Source organism: Lytechinus variegatus, chromosome 4 (assembly GCF_018143015.1).
Source record: "Lytechinus variegatus isolate NC3 chromosome 4, Lvar_3.0, whole genome shotgun sequence".
NCBI classification, from domain to species: Eukaryota; Metazoa; Echinodermata; class Echinoidea; order Temnopleuroida; family Toxopneustidae; genus Lytechinus; species Lytechinus variegatus.
In genome coordinates this window covers 54368561-54385554 of record NC_054743.1, presented here as the reverse complement: position 1 = coordinate 54385554, position 16994 = coordinate 54368561, and the positions used below count along the sequence as shown (strand labels likewise).

Below are 16994 nucleotides of genomic sequence, written 5' to 3'. Positions count from 1 at the left end.
TGATTCGAAGATTTTGTTCTTCGGCTTTATTTTAAAACAGTTCAAACTGGCGGCGTTAACACTATCATTGCTGATATGATTTCCAGCTATTTAGAACAATAAAAACTATTTTTTGTGTGCAAAAAAGACTACGGGCTATGAATTGGAAGGATTCCAAGGATTGGAATTACATTGCATAATTACTACCATAGGTGCTACCCATTTGTCATTGTTAAGTGTATAAAATAATCAAGAATTCTTACATTATGCCTTCGCACATGATAAAGCATTTACACAACGAAGAAAAAAAAATCATAATACGAGTGGAGATGGAATCTGAATTAAAAATCTTGAAAAAAGAAATGTCTGATAAAATAAGGTGTTAGGACTTACCCAAATGGTTCGCCATGTACCATCTCCACCGTTATCTTGTGTTCACCATCGGAATCAATACTAGAAGGATCTAATCTCTCATCAGTCCCACATCGTATGAATCTAGTAGTATCAACATGGACAAAACAGGCATTCGTAGGAATAAAGTATTTTGTGTGATAGGGGGAGGGGGGTGTTTAGTGGGTGGACTATGGCGAAAGCGAAGCAAAATCACCGGTAAACGCGCACACGAAACTATTTACATGAACTTACAGCATAATTGATGTCCATTTTGGTTGTTTCAGAGGTATTTATAAGATTGAAACTACACGAATTTATTTAAATATCAACTGAAATCAAATAAAACTAAATAAAATATAAAATCGTTCTTAAGCATTATCCCATGCATGCCCATTGCCCATCAAAGCAAATTGAAATATAGGGCAATAAATCATTCCAGTAATTCATGTCATGCATGTACATGTAGGAGCATAATAAGTAGGATCCAAACCATATCAGATTATACGTGATTGTCAGAAAGTGCGGTTGCACATTGTAGAAAGACATACCATAGGGGAAAATTAACTTTATTTTTAAAGTATCATAGCTTTTATCTCCGTATGATAAAAAGCAGCATGACATGAGCATTATTTTTCGTTATCATCGCATGCACTGTATATGCATGATGTACTATATTCATGTATGCATGTTTAACATTGTCCACGGAGTTCCAAAAGAGGTTCTTATTATAATATCAGCAAACACCTATCATGCCTATTCTCCACAATAAAGAACCACACCTTGAAAAAAACAAGTGGAATGCCTCTGGCCGTCTCACCTGCATCACGCAGTTCAATATAGCGGCAGGGCTGACTTTGAATACTACTCTAACTCGCACAAGATGTTCAGTGATACATGGTTACTCTTATGTCAACTTTTTATGAACTAGACCAATAAACTTACAGAGATATGATGGTTATTCAACAAAAAAAACCCAACATGGCCAAAGTTCATTGACCTTACATGACCTTTGACCTTGATCATGTGACCTGAAACTCGAACAGGATGTTCAGTGATACTTGATTACTCTTATGTACAAGTTTCATGAATCAGATCCATAAACTTTCAAAGTTATGATGGTAATTCAACAGATACACCCAATTCGGCCAAAGTTCATTGACCTTTGACCTTGGCCATGTGACCTGAAATGCGCACAGGATGTTCATTAATACTTGATTACTCTAATGTCCAATTTTAATGAACTAGACCAATAAACTTTCAAAGTTATGATGGTAATTCAACAGATACCCCCGATTCGGCCAAAGTTTATTGACCCTAAATGACCTTTGACCTTAATCATGAGACCTGAAACTTGCACAAAATTTTCAGTGATGCTTGATTACTATTATGTCCTAGTTTCATGAATCAGATCCATAAACTTTCAAAGTTATGAGGGGAAATCAACAGATATCCCCAATTTGGCCAAAGTTCATTGACCCTAAATGACCTTTGACCTTGGTCATGTGACATGAAACTCATGTAGGATGTTCAGTGATACTTGATTAACCTTATGTCCAAGTTTCATGAACTAGGTCCATATATTTTCTAAGTTATGATGACATTTCAAAAACTTAACCTCGGGTTAAGATTTCGATGTTGATTCCTCCAGCATGGTCTAAGTTTAATGACCCTAAATGACCTTTGACCTTGATCATGTGACATGAAACTCTAATAGGATGTTCAGTATTACTTGATTAAACTTATGGCCAAGTTTCATTAACCAGGTCCATATACTTTTTAAGTTATGACGTCATTTCAAAACTTTAACCTCAGGTTAAGATTTGATGTTGACGCCGCCGCCGCCGTCGGAAAAGCGGCGCCTATAGTCTCACTTTGCTTCTCAGGTGAGACAAAAACGGTGGACTTATCAACCGATAAATGCTTGTCATGAACCAACAAAATATTAAAATGTACTAAATGTATCATACCTTAGGATCCTCAGATGTTTGAGATCGTATGTTGATCTGAAAGCTTGAATGATGCGTTCGGTCTGATTGTTACCAATGTCGAGATCTGTGAATGTGACCTTGACAAGCTGAGATGAGACTTTGCAAAGTGCATTGGGTAGTGAAGTGAAATCATCGTGGAGACAAGCCCGGTAATACCTTGGCTCACGTGCTTGAATGGTGAACTCAATCGCTGATGGTAGATGGATCATGTGGATGACGTCACATCTGATCGTGCACCATACCTGTATGGTGATCCTCTTCACATTGTCAAACATCGAACCACAATCCTGCCATTCTCTTAGTGCCATATCAGTAACGGTCAGATCAGTCAGAGTTGAGCTCGTGTTGCAGTCATCCTACAATAGATGAAAAAATAAAAAAAATAAACCTAAGAGATGACAAGACATCATACTAGTGGAAACATTATATTTATTACCATCCACATCGACTTACAATATATAAGCATACGTATGAGAAAGTATAATTATTCACAAATTGTCAACAAATGGAAATTGTGTACATGCCGTGCACATACATGTACATACTTAAGACAACAGATTAATTCACAAAGTCATGTAAAATGAACAATATAATTTACACAATGGAGGAGAGAATGGAGAGAGAGAGAGAGAGAGAGAGAGAGAAATTATTCAAAACACTTAAGATGAAAAATCATCCTTAACAAGTCATTAATGAAGTGTTTTCTTTACTACGATTGTATTATTGCCTTTTTAATTATAATTTAAAAAACCATTAAGATTCCTAGTAACTTTTCCTGCACCCCATATTCAGAATATGCTTTCGAATTTAAAGGCTAAATTCACTTATGAACTAACATGTCTTGCAAATTATTTCATGAATAAGAACAGCGAACCTATAATAGCACAGAAAATAAAGCGAGACAAATAAAAGAAATAGCATAGCACTGATGATTTCATCAAAATTTGATTTAAAATGAGAAGCTTATGGCATAGATTTTTTTTTGTTTTCACAAACACACTATGCGTAGCATACCGATATGCAAACGAGATAGTCGATACTTGTAATTTACTATCCATTTTGTATTTTCTCGTTTTAATTCAACAATATTTTTATTTTTACAGTACAGAGACTCTACATCAAAACACAATGACGTTACAATAGTGACAATTTACACTGTAAAAACTGCGGTGTTAAAACTGACACCAATTGGTGTTAATAGAGGACCACACCCTGAGGTGTTAAAATTACACCCTAGAGATTAAGCATAACACCAAAGAGTGTAAATTTAACAAAAGGTGTTATAAAAACACCTATATGTGTAAAACTAACACCACCAATTTGACACCGGTGTAAAATAACTGGTGTGGTCCTCTAAGTACACCGGTTAACACCGCAGTTTTTGCCGTGTACTTGATTAGAGACAAATCAAATTTGTTTTAGTAAATTAAGAGGCTTTTATATAGGAGGAAATTATAATTTGTTTAACAATTTTTTTTCCGCATTACTCCTATTTGTCTAAGATCAGTATGCTCGATCTGTAATGAAATACAGATCGAGCACACTGATCTTATGATTTTCATTACAGATCGAGCATACTGATCTTAAACAAATAGGAGTAATGCCGAAAATTTGTTAAACAAATTATAATTTCCTCCTATATAAAAGCCTCTTAATTTACTATCTATTGTCCACGGCGGACGGCCTTTGAATAGTAATGAGTCAGAAAGAAGAGGATCGAGGGTATTTGACTTCCACTTCATCGTGGCTTAGCCGTGAACCAGAACAGCCTGGTGGTTGAGTCGCTGCCCGGAAAGCAGTAGATGGCAGGTTCAAATCCCACTGGTTCCAATTTTTTCTGACTTATGATTTATGATTTTCATACAGATCGAGCATACTGATCTTATGATTTTCATTACAGATCGAGCATACTGATCTTAAACAAATAGGAGTAATGCCGAAAATTTGTTAAACAAATTCAAATTTGTTTTACATGATGAGAAATATATCAAAATACAATTGTAAGTGGGTGACTTCTTCGGTTTCCTCATCTGCTTGATAATTAAAATGTGTACATAACTATTTTATGAATTTGAGCAAAATCTCATTTGAATTCCGGTTTTTTAAACAAACTAAAGCTCGTTTGATTTTTATTTTCATTCAATGTAACCCTTCGAAGTGCAGCAAAATGGTATGCGGGCTCGGTATGGCTAGAAAACATAACGCATTTCTCTTCCACACCCTAGTACATTCATCAGTGCAATCACAATCTTTGATTGAAAGAACTAAATATTTGAGGGGGCCGAGCGTGGAAAGAGAGGAAAAAAAACAGCGATAGATTGAAAGCAGCGAATAAATTTGTTTGCCTTTGTAATAACGGAGCAATCATGTTGTGATTTTCATCTGTAATCCGATGTTCTTTTATTGCTATGCCGACGAATACATCTACATCTCTTTTTGAGCCTGATATGCCCCCTAGTGTATCAAGATTGTAGTTTAATCATAACAGCTGAAATCAAAATTAGAATAAAAAAAATAAACAAATCTAATTCACAGATCCCAATACAGAGGTAAGAAAACGAGAAATTGATTTATATAGAGAAGGACCAGAACGAAAATGTCACGCACCACATTTTGGGAAAATTTATCCTGCTAAAATATCCCGCATAACACACCTTTATTTAATCTGCTAAGTGTTAAATCTTAATCTGCATTACGAAGTGTAAGTGTTATATATCCGAATGTAAATTTAGATAACAACTTTGCGTAATGTGATACATATTTATCATGACTTCACTAGTAATGCAGACGAGGTTAAAGGGTCAATCAGTTTTAATACTCGATATGTTTTCAAAAGAAATTTAGCTTTGATAAAATGCTGTCCAAACCTCCGAAATTGTAAGTTATCTATTGCATTTAAAAGCCCTCATCAAAACACAATACGATTCGAAAATTAATAGGAAAAAACACATACATCTGATTGCATTATGCTTAACTCATTGAGTGCTTCGTGCACGCTACGTATCCTACTATAACATGCCACACTCGTGCTCGCACGCCTTCTATTGACTGCTTTGTGCTTGCATTGTTTCCTACCCTCGCCTGCTTCGTGCATGACTGCGCACATTCGGAATTACAATCATTGTTACGTCGTTTTGCATTGTATTGCGCATCGCATGCACGCCGTAATTAGCACTATTGTGTGCAGTGCGAACTCTGCTTTCTGACAGATCAACTTACTTAATCATCAGTTCATTATGTATCATTTGGTAGAGCTCAAGAATCAAATAAAGGGGCACTAATGCCTTACTCATTTGTTCTAGATTCTTTAACGAAAATGTGAACAATGGCCGAAACACTTATAAAATTGGTTCATGGCTACGATTAACTACTAATTGACAATTGATATATTAAAAATTCAGTATAGATATGAACAATTTCGCTTTATACAGTGCGTCCCACAAAAACCGAACCCGAGATTTATAGATGATTTATCATAACTTAATGACTAATACAATAGAAAAATGGCCTACAATTGTAAAGCTCATCTTTCATCTGAAATTACTTATTTTTTTTATCATTCATGAATAAGTGAGCAAAAAAAAATTGAAGAGGGGATACCAAAAAGTCATTTGGCTGGCTGTATCTGGGTTTCAAAATGAAAACCACATTTCAAAAAAAATTCAATATCAGCTCTTTAATTTGATACCTCGATTTTAGAAAATAGTCAAGAAATAACAAAGGTCTGGTCATTTGAAATAATGCTTGAAGGCTTGAAACTATGGAAATACAAGCATTGTTTCGATGGACCATAACTTCTTTAATTCTTGATCATTTCTTGTGAGAAAGGTATCAAATAAAAAGTAGATAATGAACTTTTTGGGCATGTGATTTTCTATTTGAAATTTAGATACCCCTCGTCAAATGAGTTTTTGGCATCCTTTCTTCAATTTTTGGCTCACTCATGCATGAATAAGGAATAATCTAAGTAATATCAGAAGAAAGAGGATATTCTAAGCTTTACATTGATAGGTCATTTGTCTATTGTATTTATGATTAAGGCATGATAGATCGTCGCTAAATCTCGGTTTGGTTTTTTTTTTGTTGGACGCACTCTACAGTTAATCATAGCCTCATTAGACAACTTCATCGTCAATAGAATGAGGAGCATGAACAAAAATAAGAACTTGTATGGTTTCTATTTTTTTTTTACCTGTAAAAACCACCTAAATATCACATTTGTAGTTGATGTAGACCATGGGCCAGCCAAGCAGTGGAAATAATTCTAGTTAACCATTTTCGTGACCCACATCTGGTAACTAAGCAAATTTTTGTCTGATGGGAGATAACAAATCATTAAACAAGAATTCACCACTTGGCAAGTCCAAAAGTTGCACACTAATTAGTATTCTTAATTAGTATTAATCATCCAGTTGCACAGCGCCCGCTTTTGTCAAAAAATGAAAAATCATGTAGAAACCAATGGAAAATTGACAAATTGAAATACAGAAACACTTACATGACAGAGAACAGTAATTCCACCAACATCACACACACACACCCCTTCCCAAACCCACACACACACACACAAACGTACATCAAACCCCAAAATAGACACATGTACACTCACTGATATATTTCTTCAGAAATATTTTCAAAGGAATCATTGCCACTTCTAAGAAACTTTTCTTTGCAAATTTAATGTGCCCCCATTTTCACGCACACACACACATACATGTACATTTGAATTTTCAAAGTATTCACTGGCTCTTCAATGAAATGTATCTTTGCAAATGAGCCCAATTCATCCCACCCCACTCCCATCTCTCTGTCACCCCTTTGCTATTAAAAAAACCCAACAATTACAACCCTTATGGAACAAACACAGTGTTACGACAGTGTGTTCACATAGTTGATATGTGGTCACAGTGTGAGACTTCAGATCACATAGTTAATCACATAATTGCCCACATAGTTGGGTAACAAACACAATGTTACCACAGTGTGTTCACATAGTTGACTATGTATAAACTATGTGGTCACAGTGTTGTCACAGTGTGAGACTTCAGATCACATAGTTAATCACATAATTGCCCACATAGTTGGGTAACAAACACAGTGTTACCACAGTGTGTTCACATAGTTGACTATGTGTAAACTATGTGGACACAGTGTTAGACTTCAGATCACATAGTTAATCACATATTGCCCACATAGTTGGGTAACAAACACAGTGTTACCACAGTGTGTTCTTCAATCGTACCCGAAAAAAAAATTAACAAGGAAAAAAGAGTCTTCAAGCTCGTCAGGGGGGGGGGGAGCAGGGAGGAGTAATAAACTTGAAAATTTTTTTGATTCACTATTCCCAATACAATCTCCATACACTGAAATTTTGCCGGTAATTTGATATTTTGTATGTATAACTGGTGCCTGGACTCCGAAATTCCCCACAGTGTAACAGCGGCTCGAAGCATAATGGAACTTCAAAGCTACTGGAATGTTACGCATCCCTTTGTTAAGCTTTAGAACTCACATGTACAGTATGCATTTGAATAATTTACACGAGTTTCCACTTCTCTTGATCGATCTATGTTCGCTTCTGCATGTACTCTGCACGTGCGTCGAGCGTGAGCTCGGGGCTCGCTTTCGGAAATGTTCGATTTTTAGATAAAAATAATTTACATTTCTATACAATTTTTTTATATATTATACTTATGATTTCTTTTATTTTCTTTTACGATCATCATCGCAATGGATAAACTATCAGTAAAGGCTAACGTTAGAGTTATAGATCTATACTAGATATCCGGAACTCTTCGGTAAATCTCGGCATCGGAAATCTATTTTCGGCGAGTACTACTAGGCGCTCGCGCTAGTGCGTTTCAAATTCACTAGCGAAAGCTTACCGACGCCCGTAACAGTTCATCGCTTCATCAAATATTTACGCCTGTTAGAATCTGATCTTACTGCACTTTGTCTTAATATTCTTGAATTGATAAGGATATCAACCATGTGGGTTTTAGTACACTGGGTGGAAACGAACGAAGAAACTGTTACTTCAAGCGATTTTGTAACAAACAAAAAGATGTTTGTCAACTTGGTGGACCCGAACTTGAGTTGAGTTGAGGGCCTGGTGGAGTCCGGAACCCCGCAGAGAAACGGCCGAAACATTGGCTGGGATGTGGAAGGCCAAGGTGTTAGTGGCCAGTGGTAAAAATACATTATTATATCCTGATTTGTACCTACTATGTAATTATTTATGCTCTCCCTTTGTCCAGGGGTAATTGTCCAAGAACCGTATGTATATAGCCCTAGATCTATATGTGGTGCTCGACTAGACAGCTGGCAGCCGTCTGTTTCGAGAAGTTTTTTTTAAGCCTAACGTTTGTTTTATTTCTCCTCGTACACTACACAGACGGCTCGCTATCGTGCAGCCACCATTAGGGGACTTGCAATGCAAAATCCCCCCGTTGGGGATCTTCAATTTTTGTCTTTAATGAATAAAAAAATTGAAAATTATTGCAATCAAAATGCAAATTAATATTCCCTCTTGGCATTAATTGCCAAAAAATGGAGAAAAATCAAGTTAAAAGAAACAAAAACAGTGACTTACCTCGGCTGATAATCCAAAAGCCTTTTGGTCTTACATCAAAAGCTGCCGCACTGAACAGATTGGAATACCTCCCCTGCGCACAGCTTCAAAACTGTGTTCCGTAGTTGCAGACAAGGCTGAGGCATTGAACATCTTTTTCCACACCATGTTCACTCAAGAAAATACTCAGAGTCTACCATCAAAGGGCCAGTCTCCTTACCCATCTATTGGCCATCTACACATTGACAGGAGAGGAGTAGAAAAGCAGTTAAAGCAACTCAACCCGTCCAAAGCTAGCGGGCCTGATGAAATCCCACCCAAGCTTCTTCAGCTTATAGCCTGTGAGATTGCCCCTGTGTTTGCCTTTTTATTTCAACAAAGTTATAATACAGGTACTATACCATCACAATGGAAAAAGGCTCTCGTTTCACCAATTCACAAGTCGGGCGACAAGAGTGACCCATCAAACTACCGGCCAATATCCCTCACCTGTATTGCCTGTAAGATAATGGAGCACATAGTCCTCAGCCATGTTTCCAAACATCTTGCATCCAATGAGATTCTTAGTGATGCCCAGCATGGCTTCCGCCAGGGGCTATCAACTACCACCCAACTGTCGTTAGCCGTTCATGACTGGTCTTTCATTTTACAGAAACGCAGTCAAGTTGATACTATCTTCTTAGACTTCCAAAAGGCCTTTGATAGAGTGCCCCATGAACGTCTTGGCATCAAGCTCCAGCATTACGGCATCAAAGGTGACACTTTCAACTGGATAATGGCTTTTCTTTCAGACAGGAAGCAGTCTGTAGTTGTTAACGGCAAAGGTCTTCATGGAGGGATGTCTCCTCTGGTGTCCGCCAAGGCTCGGTCATCGGTCCGACTCTCTTCCTTCTGTTCATTAACGACATCCAAGATAACATCAAATCCTCTCTTCGGCTGTTTGCTGATGACTGTGTCGTCTACAGAGAGATCGTGACTGATGAAGACTTTCACATCCTGCAGCAAGATCTACTACAGCTGTCATCCTGGTCTGCTACATGGCAAATGAAATTTAATGTCAAGAAATGTGCTGTACTTTCCATCACACGTAAACGCTCTCCTCGCACCTATGATTATTATCTTGACTCCGATGCGATACCTAGAGCCAACAACTACAAATACCTGGGAGTGACAGTGACTACAGATCTGCGTTGGAATCTTCACTGTCAGGACATCAGGAGAAAGGCCAGTCGTACACTGGGCCTCATCCGCAGAACTCTATCACCGTGTTCCAAAAAGGTTAAGGCCAAGGCATATACTGCGTTAGTCCGTCCTCAGCTGGAGTACGCTTCTGAGGCATGGAATCCGCACACTGTAACAGCTGTTAAATCACTGGAACAAGTACAAAGATCTGCGGCCCGATTCGTTCACTGTGACTTCACGAGAACAACATCCTCCTCAGCCTTGGTCTCCACCCTTGGATGGAACAGCCTCCACACTCGTCGGCTTTTAGCACAATGCTCCCTTTTTCACCGGATGCACCATCAACTGCCTTTGCCACAGGTCATTTCTCCAGCAACCTACTTTGCTAGGCACGACCATATAGCTAAATATGCCATACCCAAAGCTACAATAGACACATACAAATATGCAATATTCCCTAGGACAGTACGGATATGGAACAGATCACCTGGGGCCCGTTTCATAAAACTTTTGACTTGCAACTGTAACATCTCCCATATCTATGGCAAATCTTGTTATTGCAATGGCAACTTGTCATAGTTGCAAATATCCGTTTCATAAAAGCAATGACAAATTGTTATCGTAAATAAAAATAATTAAATGAAAAATAGTTCGTGAACGAGCCTGATATGCAGCTAACAGCCGGTTTTTTTCTTCACACACGTCGTCTGCAATAAAATTTTGATGGTGACAGAATTTACGGAAAATTTGAATCGGAGATGTAAGTACTTTCTAATTATCGTGTTTATTCAATTATTACATCATTTGATAAAGTAATGAATAAATCACTTCCGAAAGAATGACATTGATAATACATATCATATTTCCACCGTTTTCTACGAGGTAAACATGCATTTTGCCCGGGGATATCGTGGAGGCATCATCGAGATGCCGAGTGATCGCTATCCCGGAGCTTCCGCGTAGTAGTGTTGGTGTGTGTGGGGTGGAGCTCGAATGAGCGGCGTTGCGACTGTACTGTCTTGACTCTGAGAGTTGCATCTGTCTTTCTTTCTGACTTTAGTCTTTAATTACCTAATTCAGTGCGATATGTGAAAAGCTGTGTGAGAGTGAGCCTTTATTTTTTGTGGCTTGGGTTGTTGTGGGCGACAAAAATACAGTCAAGTCTCGAGAATCATGAATGGGTTTCGATTGGTGTTCACGCTCAAGTTTGGCCTCGGCTTGGGCATGTTTTTTTTTTTTTTTTTTTTTTTTTTTTGGGGGGGGTAACTAACACAAACATTTACTCTGTAACTGTGAGGGATTGTTTTTCTTATAGTTTTCAGGAGGGGGGGGGGGCTTGCGAGTATAAAAAAGTTTGGTGGCCAGACAGTGATCAAAAAAGGCAAAATTATTTTTTTTTGAAAGCTAGCTTGGGGGTTTAAAAGGTGCAGCACGTCTCGGGCAACCATAAAATCACTGGCTTGCCCTAATACGAGGACTTTCGGGGGACAAAAGTCAGTGAAAAAAAGGGTATGAATTTTTTTTTGTTGAGAGGCCTGAAGGGTATTCCGACGGCCTAGCCGGGGTAATCACATGTCCTAACTTGTAGAACTTGACTCGGGCAACAAGAAAAGCCCTAACTTGACCTGGCGCATGCACATTAAAGGGGGCTCAAATTAACAAAATTAAAGGGAATAAAGGGCTATATAGAGCATTTTTTTTAATTTAAAATAAGTATTTTTTTCAAGGGGCCCCAAGGGATACCCCAACGGCCTAGCCAGGGTAACCACCTATCTTAACTTGTAGAACTCGACTGGGGCAACAAGATAAACACTAGCTTGACCCGGCGCATGCACATTTAGGAGGCTCAAATAAAATTTAAAGGGAATAAAGGGCTATTAAGAGCACTGTTTAATTAAAAAAAAGTATTTTTTTCAAGGGGCCCCAAGGGATATCCCAACGGCCTAGCCAGGGTAACCACCTATCTTAACTTGTAGAACTCGACTGGGGCAACAAGATAAGCACTAGCTTGACCCGGCTCATGCACATTTAGGGGGCTCAAATAACAAAATTTAAAGGGAATAAAGGGCTATTTAGAGCACTTTTTAATTAAAAAAAGTATTATTTTTCAAGGGGCCCCAAGGGATACCCAACCGCCTAGCCAGGGTAACCACCTATCTTAACTTGTAGAACTCGACTGGGGCAACAAGATAAGCACTAGCTTGACCCGGCGCATGCACATTTAGGAGGCTCAATAAAATTTAAAGGGAATAAAGGGCTATTAAGAGCACTGTTTAATTTAAAAAAAGTATTTTTTCAAGGGGCCCCCAGGGATATCCCGACGGTCTAGCCAGGGTAACCACCTATCCGAACTTGTAGAATTCGACTGGGGCAACAAGATAAGCACTAGCTCGATCCAGCGGATGCACATTTAGCGGGCTCAAATTAACAAAAATGAAGGGAATAAAGGGCTATTTAGAGCATTATTTGCATGTTTTTTGTTGAATTCTATTGACCATTGACCCCCCCTCAAGAAAAAAATAAATGAATAAATGAAATAAAAATATTGAAAATAGAATAAATAAAAAAAAAACAGGCAAAATATATTACCGTATATATAATCTATAGAGGGGGGGGAATCTAGATCTAATAATGTGTGCATTAGAAATTGCACATTACGTTGATGATGGACACAATTTATCTGCTGGAAATGACCGCATTTGTCAAGCCTCATAGCTGAAATATCAAGACAGAGCGACCGAGGCCGAGACATCAGGCTTCGAGGATGCAAATTCTGGTCCCGAGGCCAGCCTCGGTATACAACACTGATAACTATAGCATCAGCATGCACTCTATACCCTACAAGATTGATAACAAAGACATGTGTTTCAACAAGAAATAATTGGTCAACATATATCTAAATGGGGTATTATACAGTATGATTGATCAACCAATGATACCAGTTCTTGTATTCTGACATTTAAATCCATGTTCCTCTGACCAATGTTGTCAAATAAGAACCTTGCTTTGAGCATAACATCCTCAAGGTGGTCTGAAATTCTATTAGAGGAAGGTGCAAGTACTCTTCTGTGGAAGTTCATTTTATGCTTTGACTGCTATATCTACAAGTTTTATTATCAATATGCTAGTGTTCTGAAGTTGATGTGTTAATAATCAAATGTTTATTCTACTTAAAACATAATAGATGGAGACCAGCAGCGTGGCAGCAGGAGCTAATGTTGGTTGTGATAAGGCATATACCACCATCAACAATGCTGCAATTGCAGTCACCACCACTACTGCTGCCACCACCATCAGTGCTGCTAATGCCACCACCACCAGTCTGCTTCTGCCACTGCCATCACCATTGCCACCGCCACTACCAAGACCACTCCTGACACAAAGCCCCCAAGTCCTCAACTGACCAGATATTGCAGCTGGAGAAGGATAGACCAGGAACTTCAAAGCCAGGGCTTGCCGGTCTCCTACAATAAGAAAATTGCCAAGGGCCCATCTAAAGAACTTCTAGCAGAATATTTGGCCACAGTTGTAGAAATGCAGAGACTAACAAACTACCACAGGTAATAGGCTTTGAAATATGGGTTGCAGAATGAATATCAGTAAAACCCATCATGATTTGCAATCTGATTTAACCCTATAAAGGTGGTGGGGGCCCAAAAATTTTTACGATTAATCAACAACGTGAAAGATGGTGCCGCGTGATTATATGCCTTTTTTTAAAGATTCAGGAGTTTTCAGACAAAATTTTTGACACATGGGTACCCGGTCCTGAAATTACGCAACGTTGTGTAAGCACATGTCAGAATTGCTTTAAAATGCGATTTCCTGAACAAATCCAATGGAAATTCGGTTTCTAGCCAAAATTCATAATTGCATCATACCGGTTAATAATTATTTTTACTGATTAAAATCAATTAATTTCATGGTGATTATTATGATAAGAAAATTTTGTCAACAATATAAAAAAAAGTAAAAAAAAAAAAAAAGAAATACTTCAGAAAGGAAAAAAAAAAAAATCGATTTTTATGTTTCTAAACAAAAAAAACTTCAAGGGGTTTGTTTATAAATTTCCAGCCAAATTCTAATTTCATGGATGATTTCGTAAATTATATTAATTGAAAATAATTTTAAATAATTTTAGAATGATCAAATATACAATTTTTTCATCTGTGGCTGGCATTTTGCATTCCTTCACAATTGCGCAATTAACTGTCAATCTTGAGGGCCCCCACCCCCCTTCCACCCATCTTTCCTGCCTCCAAAATACCCTGGCAGTCTTATTAGGGTTAGATAAGCAAACAAAATTCTTACAATGGAGTGGCGTTATGAGCCAAATATTTTGAGAGGGCTAAATATGGCGGATGGAACAAAAGTTCTCCAAAGATGCGAGAGGGCGAAGGGAGTGAGCAAAATTTTTGAACTTTTTGATACAGAAATAAAATATTTGGAAAGATTTTGACGTAATAATGTTCAGTAAATACTTCTCTATTTCACCCTTTCCTGTTCTCTTTCTTTCTTTTCTTTTTTTTCTTGGCCCCCCATCTATATGCCAGTGATGGATTTAATACTTTTTGCATGTACAATGACAATGCTCGCTCTCTCTCTCCATCACCAATCCTCACTATGTGTATATGTGTGTGCAAGATAAATTATGGGAACAATTGCATGAAGTGACGTTTCTCAACCAGAGATTCCCTATATATTATTTACTGTTGCAGTTTTGTTCATCATATTAAACCATCTTGACCCCTTTACCCCCACCCCTGACAAAAACCTAGTAGTCACATGAAGTTTCCTTTTATTTTCTTTGATATACATGCAATGTATCCATGTGAGAAAATAAATTATAGTGCCAAACATTGTTTGAAAATTTCAGTTTAATTTATTCCTTCAGGTGAGGCTTTGTCCATAGTTCCAGAAAGACACAAGATGGTATCAGAAAGCCATGCCAAAATCAATGACTGAAGGGTTTGGAGAGCCAGATAAAGAGCCTAGAAATGTGATTTAACAGTAAGTTAAACTTATTTATAATTCTGATTCATTTTGGCATAGGAAGTAAGTCACATGATAACAATTTGAATGATTTTTGTCTTCTTGATTTGCTCTTCGTCAAGAATCCAAATTTTAGAATTAAACTCTAAATTTGAGGTGTTGATGAATTTTTTTTGAGCTGCAAAAGTAACAAACCAATATCAATCATTGGTAGATAATGTGACTTGCTTTCTCTTGCCAAATTGGTACATGTACACAACCTGCATGTACATGAATATTCTGCATTTCTATAATGATTGACCCACACCACTACCACCTAAGATGTAACAGGTCAAATTACTGTCAAACTCACTTCATCATGTTTTTAATTACCGGTATTAATTTTTCAGTAAAGGTGTAAAAGGACTCAGAAAGATTACCCAAAGTAGCTCACAATTTGTTAGACCCTTTACATTCATTTGAAGAATTGAGTTCATACAAAATCAACTGCATGTAATGAGTACAAAATCCTGTTAATACACCTTACTAGGTGAGGCTATTCTGGTAGGTCATCCTGGGGGTGCCTGAGGATCTTGTCCATTTGGATAAATCTTGCAAAGTATCAAAAGGTGTCTATTAAGGCCCGGGGGGGGGGGGGGGGCACTTCCATTCACGAGTGGATACCATGCGCGACCATGGGGTCTCGAAAAGCACCCTAAACAGGTAATTTCCACATTCTGAAAATGCATGCACCCCTTAACAAGTATTGGCATGTGAAACCCTACCCTTAACAATAATTGGAAACAAAACGATACTCTTGGCAAATATTCACTGAAATGAACCCCTAAACAAGTAAAGGAATGTTATATTGTTACGGGTCCTTTGGTCGTCAGCTTTACCATAATTGGTTTAGTACGACCCACCTTCTACACCTCGCGCAAATCGGACCCTAAATACGTAGTGTTGGGGCAAAAAGGACATCAGTTATAAAACATTTTAATTTTGCGTTATCATCCCCGCAAATTCGACCCTAAACACGTAATTTTTCTCGCTAAATAGATACCTTTTTTCATTATTTTGGTGTTTTTAACACCCTTATCACGTTACGTACGTAACGTGCCCTATCGTGAAAAAGACATCCTTTTTACGTGTTTTTTTGGTCGCGCATTTTATCCACTCGTCAATGTAAGTGGCCCCCCCCCCCCCCCCCCGGAGTTAAGGGTTAACAATGAAAGTGAAATTAGAAATAACTTTAGTATCTTGCTTATATGCATTATAAATTAATTACTATTTCAGGTACTTCAATCACATGATCAGTAGCAGGAGCAAAAACAGCAGCAAACACACGGGAGATGTAACGACTACATTGACCAACAACTACAGCAGCTTCCCACAATTTCTGCAGGAGATGCAAAAACCACACTGGCAATCTCAACAACATCAAGATGTCCAACAACCCCTCCGGGAGCGTTAACAGCAACCACATCTTCTACTCGAGTTTCAACAAACACATCAGCAAAAACAGCACTTATGAAATGAATCTAATTGAAACTCAAAAGCCAATCTTTTACAAAATGAGACATCATTTATTCATTCTTTTACAGTATAAAGAAAAGGTTTTTTGAAAGTGTAAATTTTGCAGGAACACAATGGATGTTCCTATATGTATCTATTTATTGAAATAAATGTGACTTTAATAGGAATGAATGATGATTCAATAAATATCTACTTTTTATTTGTCAATTAGTAAAAATACCTGTATTTTCTATTTAGAATGACAAAAGCAATTTATCAAATCAAAATCATCAAAAAATTTAGCAATATGGCTGTTAGGCCCTCAAAATTGTTGATATTTTGATAAAAAAGCTGTTTCTGCTGCAATATTTGACGCAACTCAAATAGCTGCGTCA

General features: G+C 37.7%; 1 protein-coding gene and 1 long non-coding RNA gene across 2 annotated transcripts; one reads left to right on the top strand and one right to left on the bottom strand.

The window, feature by feature from the left end:
• Positions 1-287: 287 nt before the first annotated feature.
• Positions 288-2717, bottom strand: LOC121412750. The gene is made up of 2 exons (XM_041605518.1): positions 2340-2717; positions 288-474 (listed from the first exon to the last, which is right to left on the bottom strand). Exons 1-2 carry the CDS (start codon positions 2666-2668, stop codon positions 369-371), a joined length of 435 nt encoding a protein of 144 aa, XP_041461452.1. The 5' UTR covers positions 2669-2717; the 3' UTR covers positions 288-368.
• A 7883-nt stretch (positions 2718-10600) lies between these two features.
• LOC121414342 lies at positions 10601-16485 on the top strand. Its single transcript, XR_005969836.1, has 4 exons — positions 10601-10873; positions 13298-13673; positions 15008-15123; positions 16381-16485. It is a non-coding gene; the product is annotated as an uncharacterized LOC121414342 (long non-coding RNA).
• The last annotated feature ends 509 nt before the right edge of the window (positions 16486-16994 follow it).

Excerpts from the sequence above, each read along its gene's own strand:
- LOC121412750 (XM_041605518.1), bottom strand. The coding sequence starts at position 2,668 with ATGGCACTAAGAGAATGGCAGGATTGTGGTTCGATGTTTGACAATGTG. Across the intron at positions 475-2,339 it reads AAACATCTGAGGATCCTAAG|ATTCATACGATGTGGGACTG; the intron begins GTATGATACATT and ends TGATACTACTAG.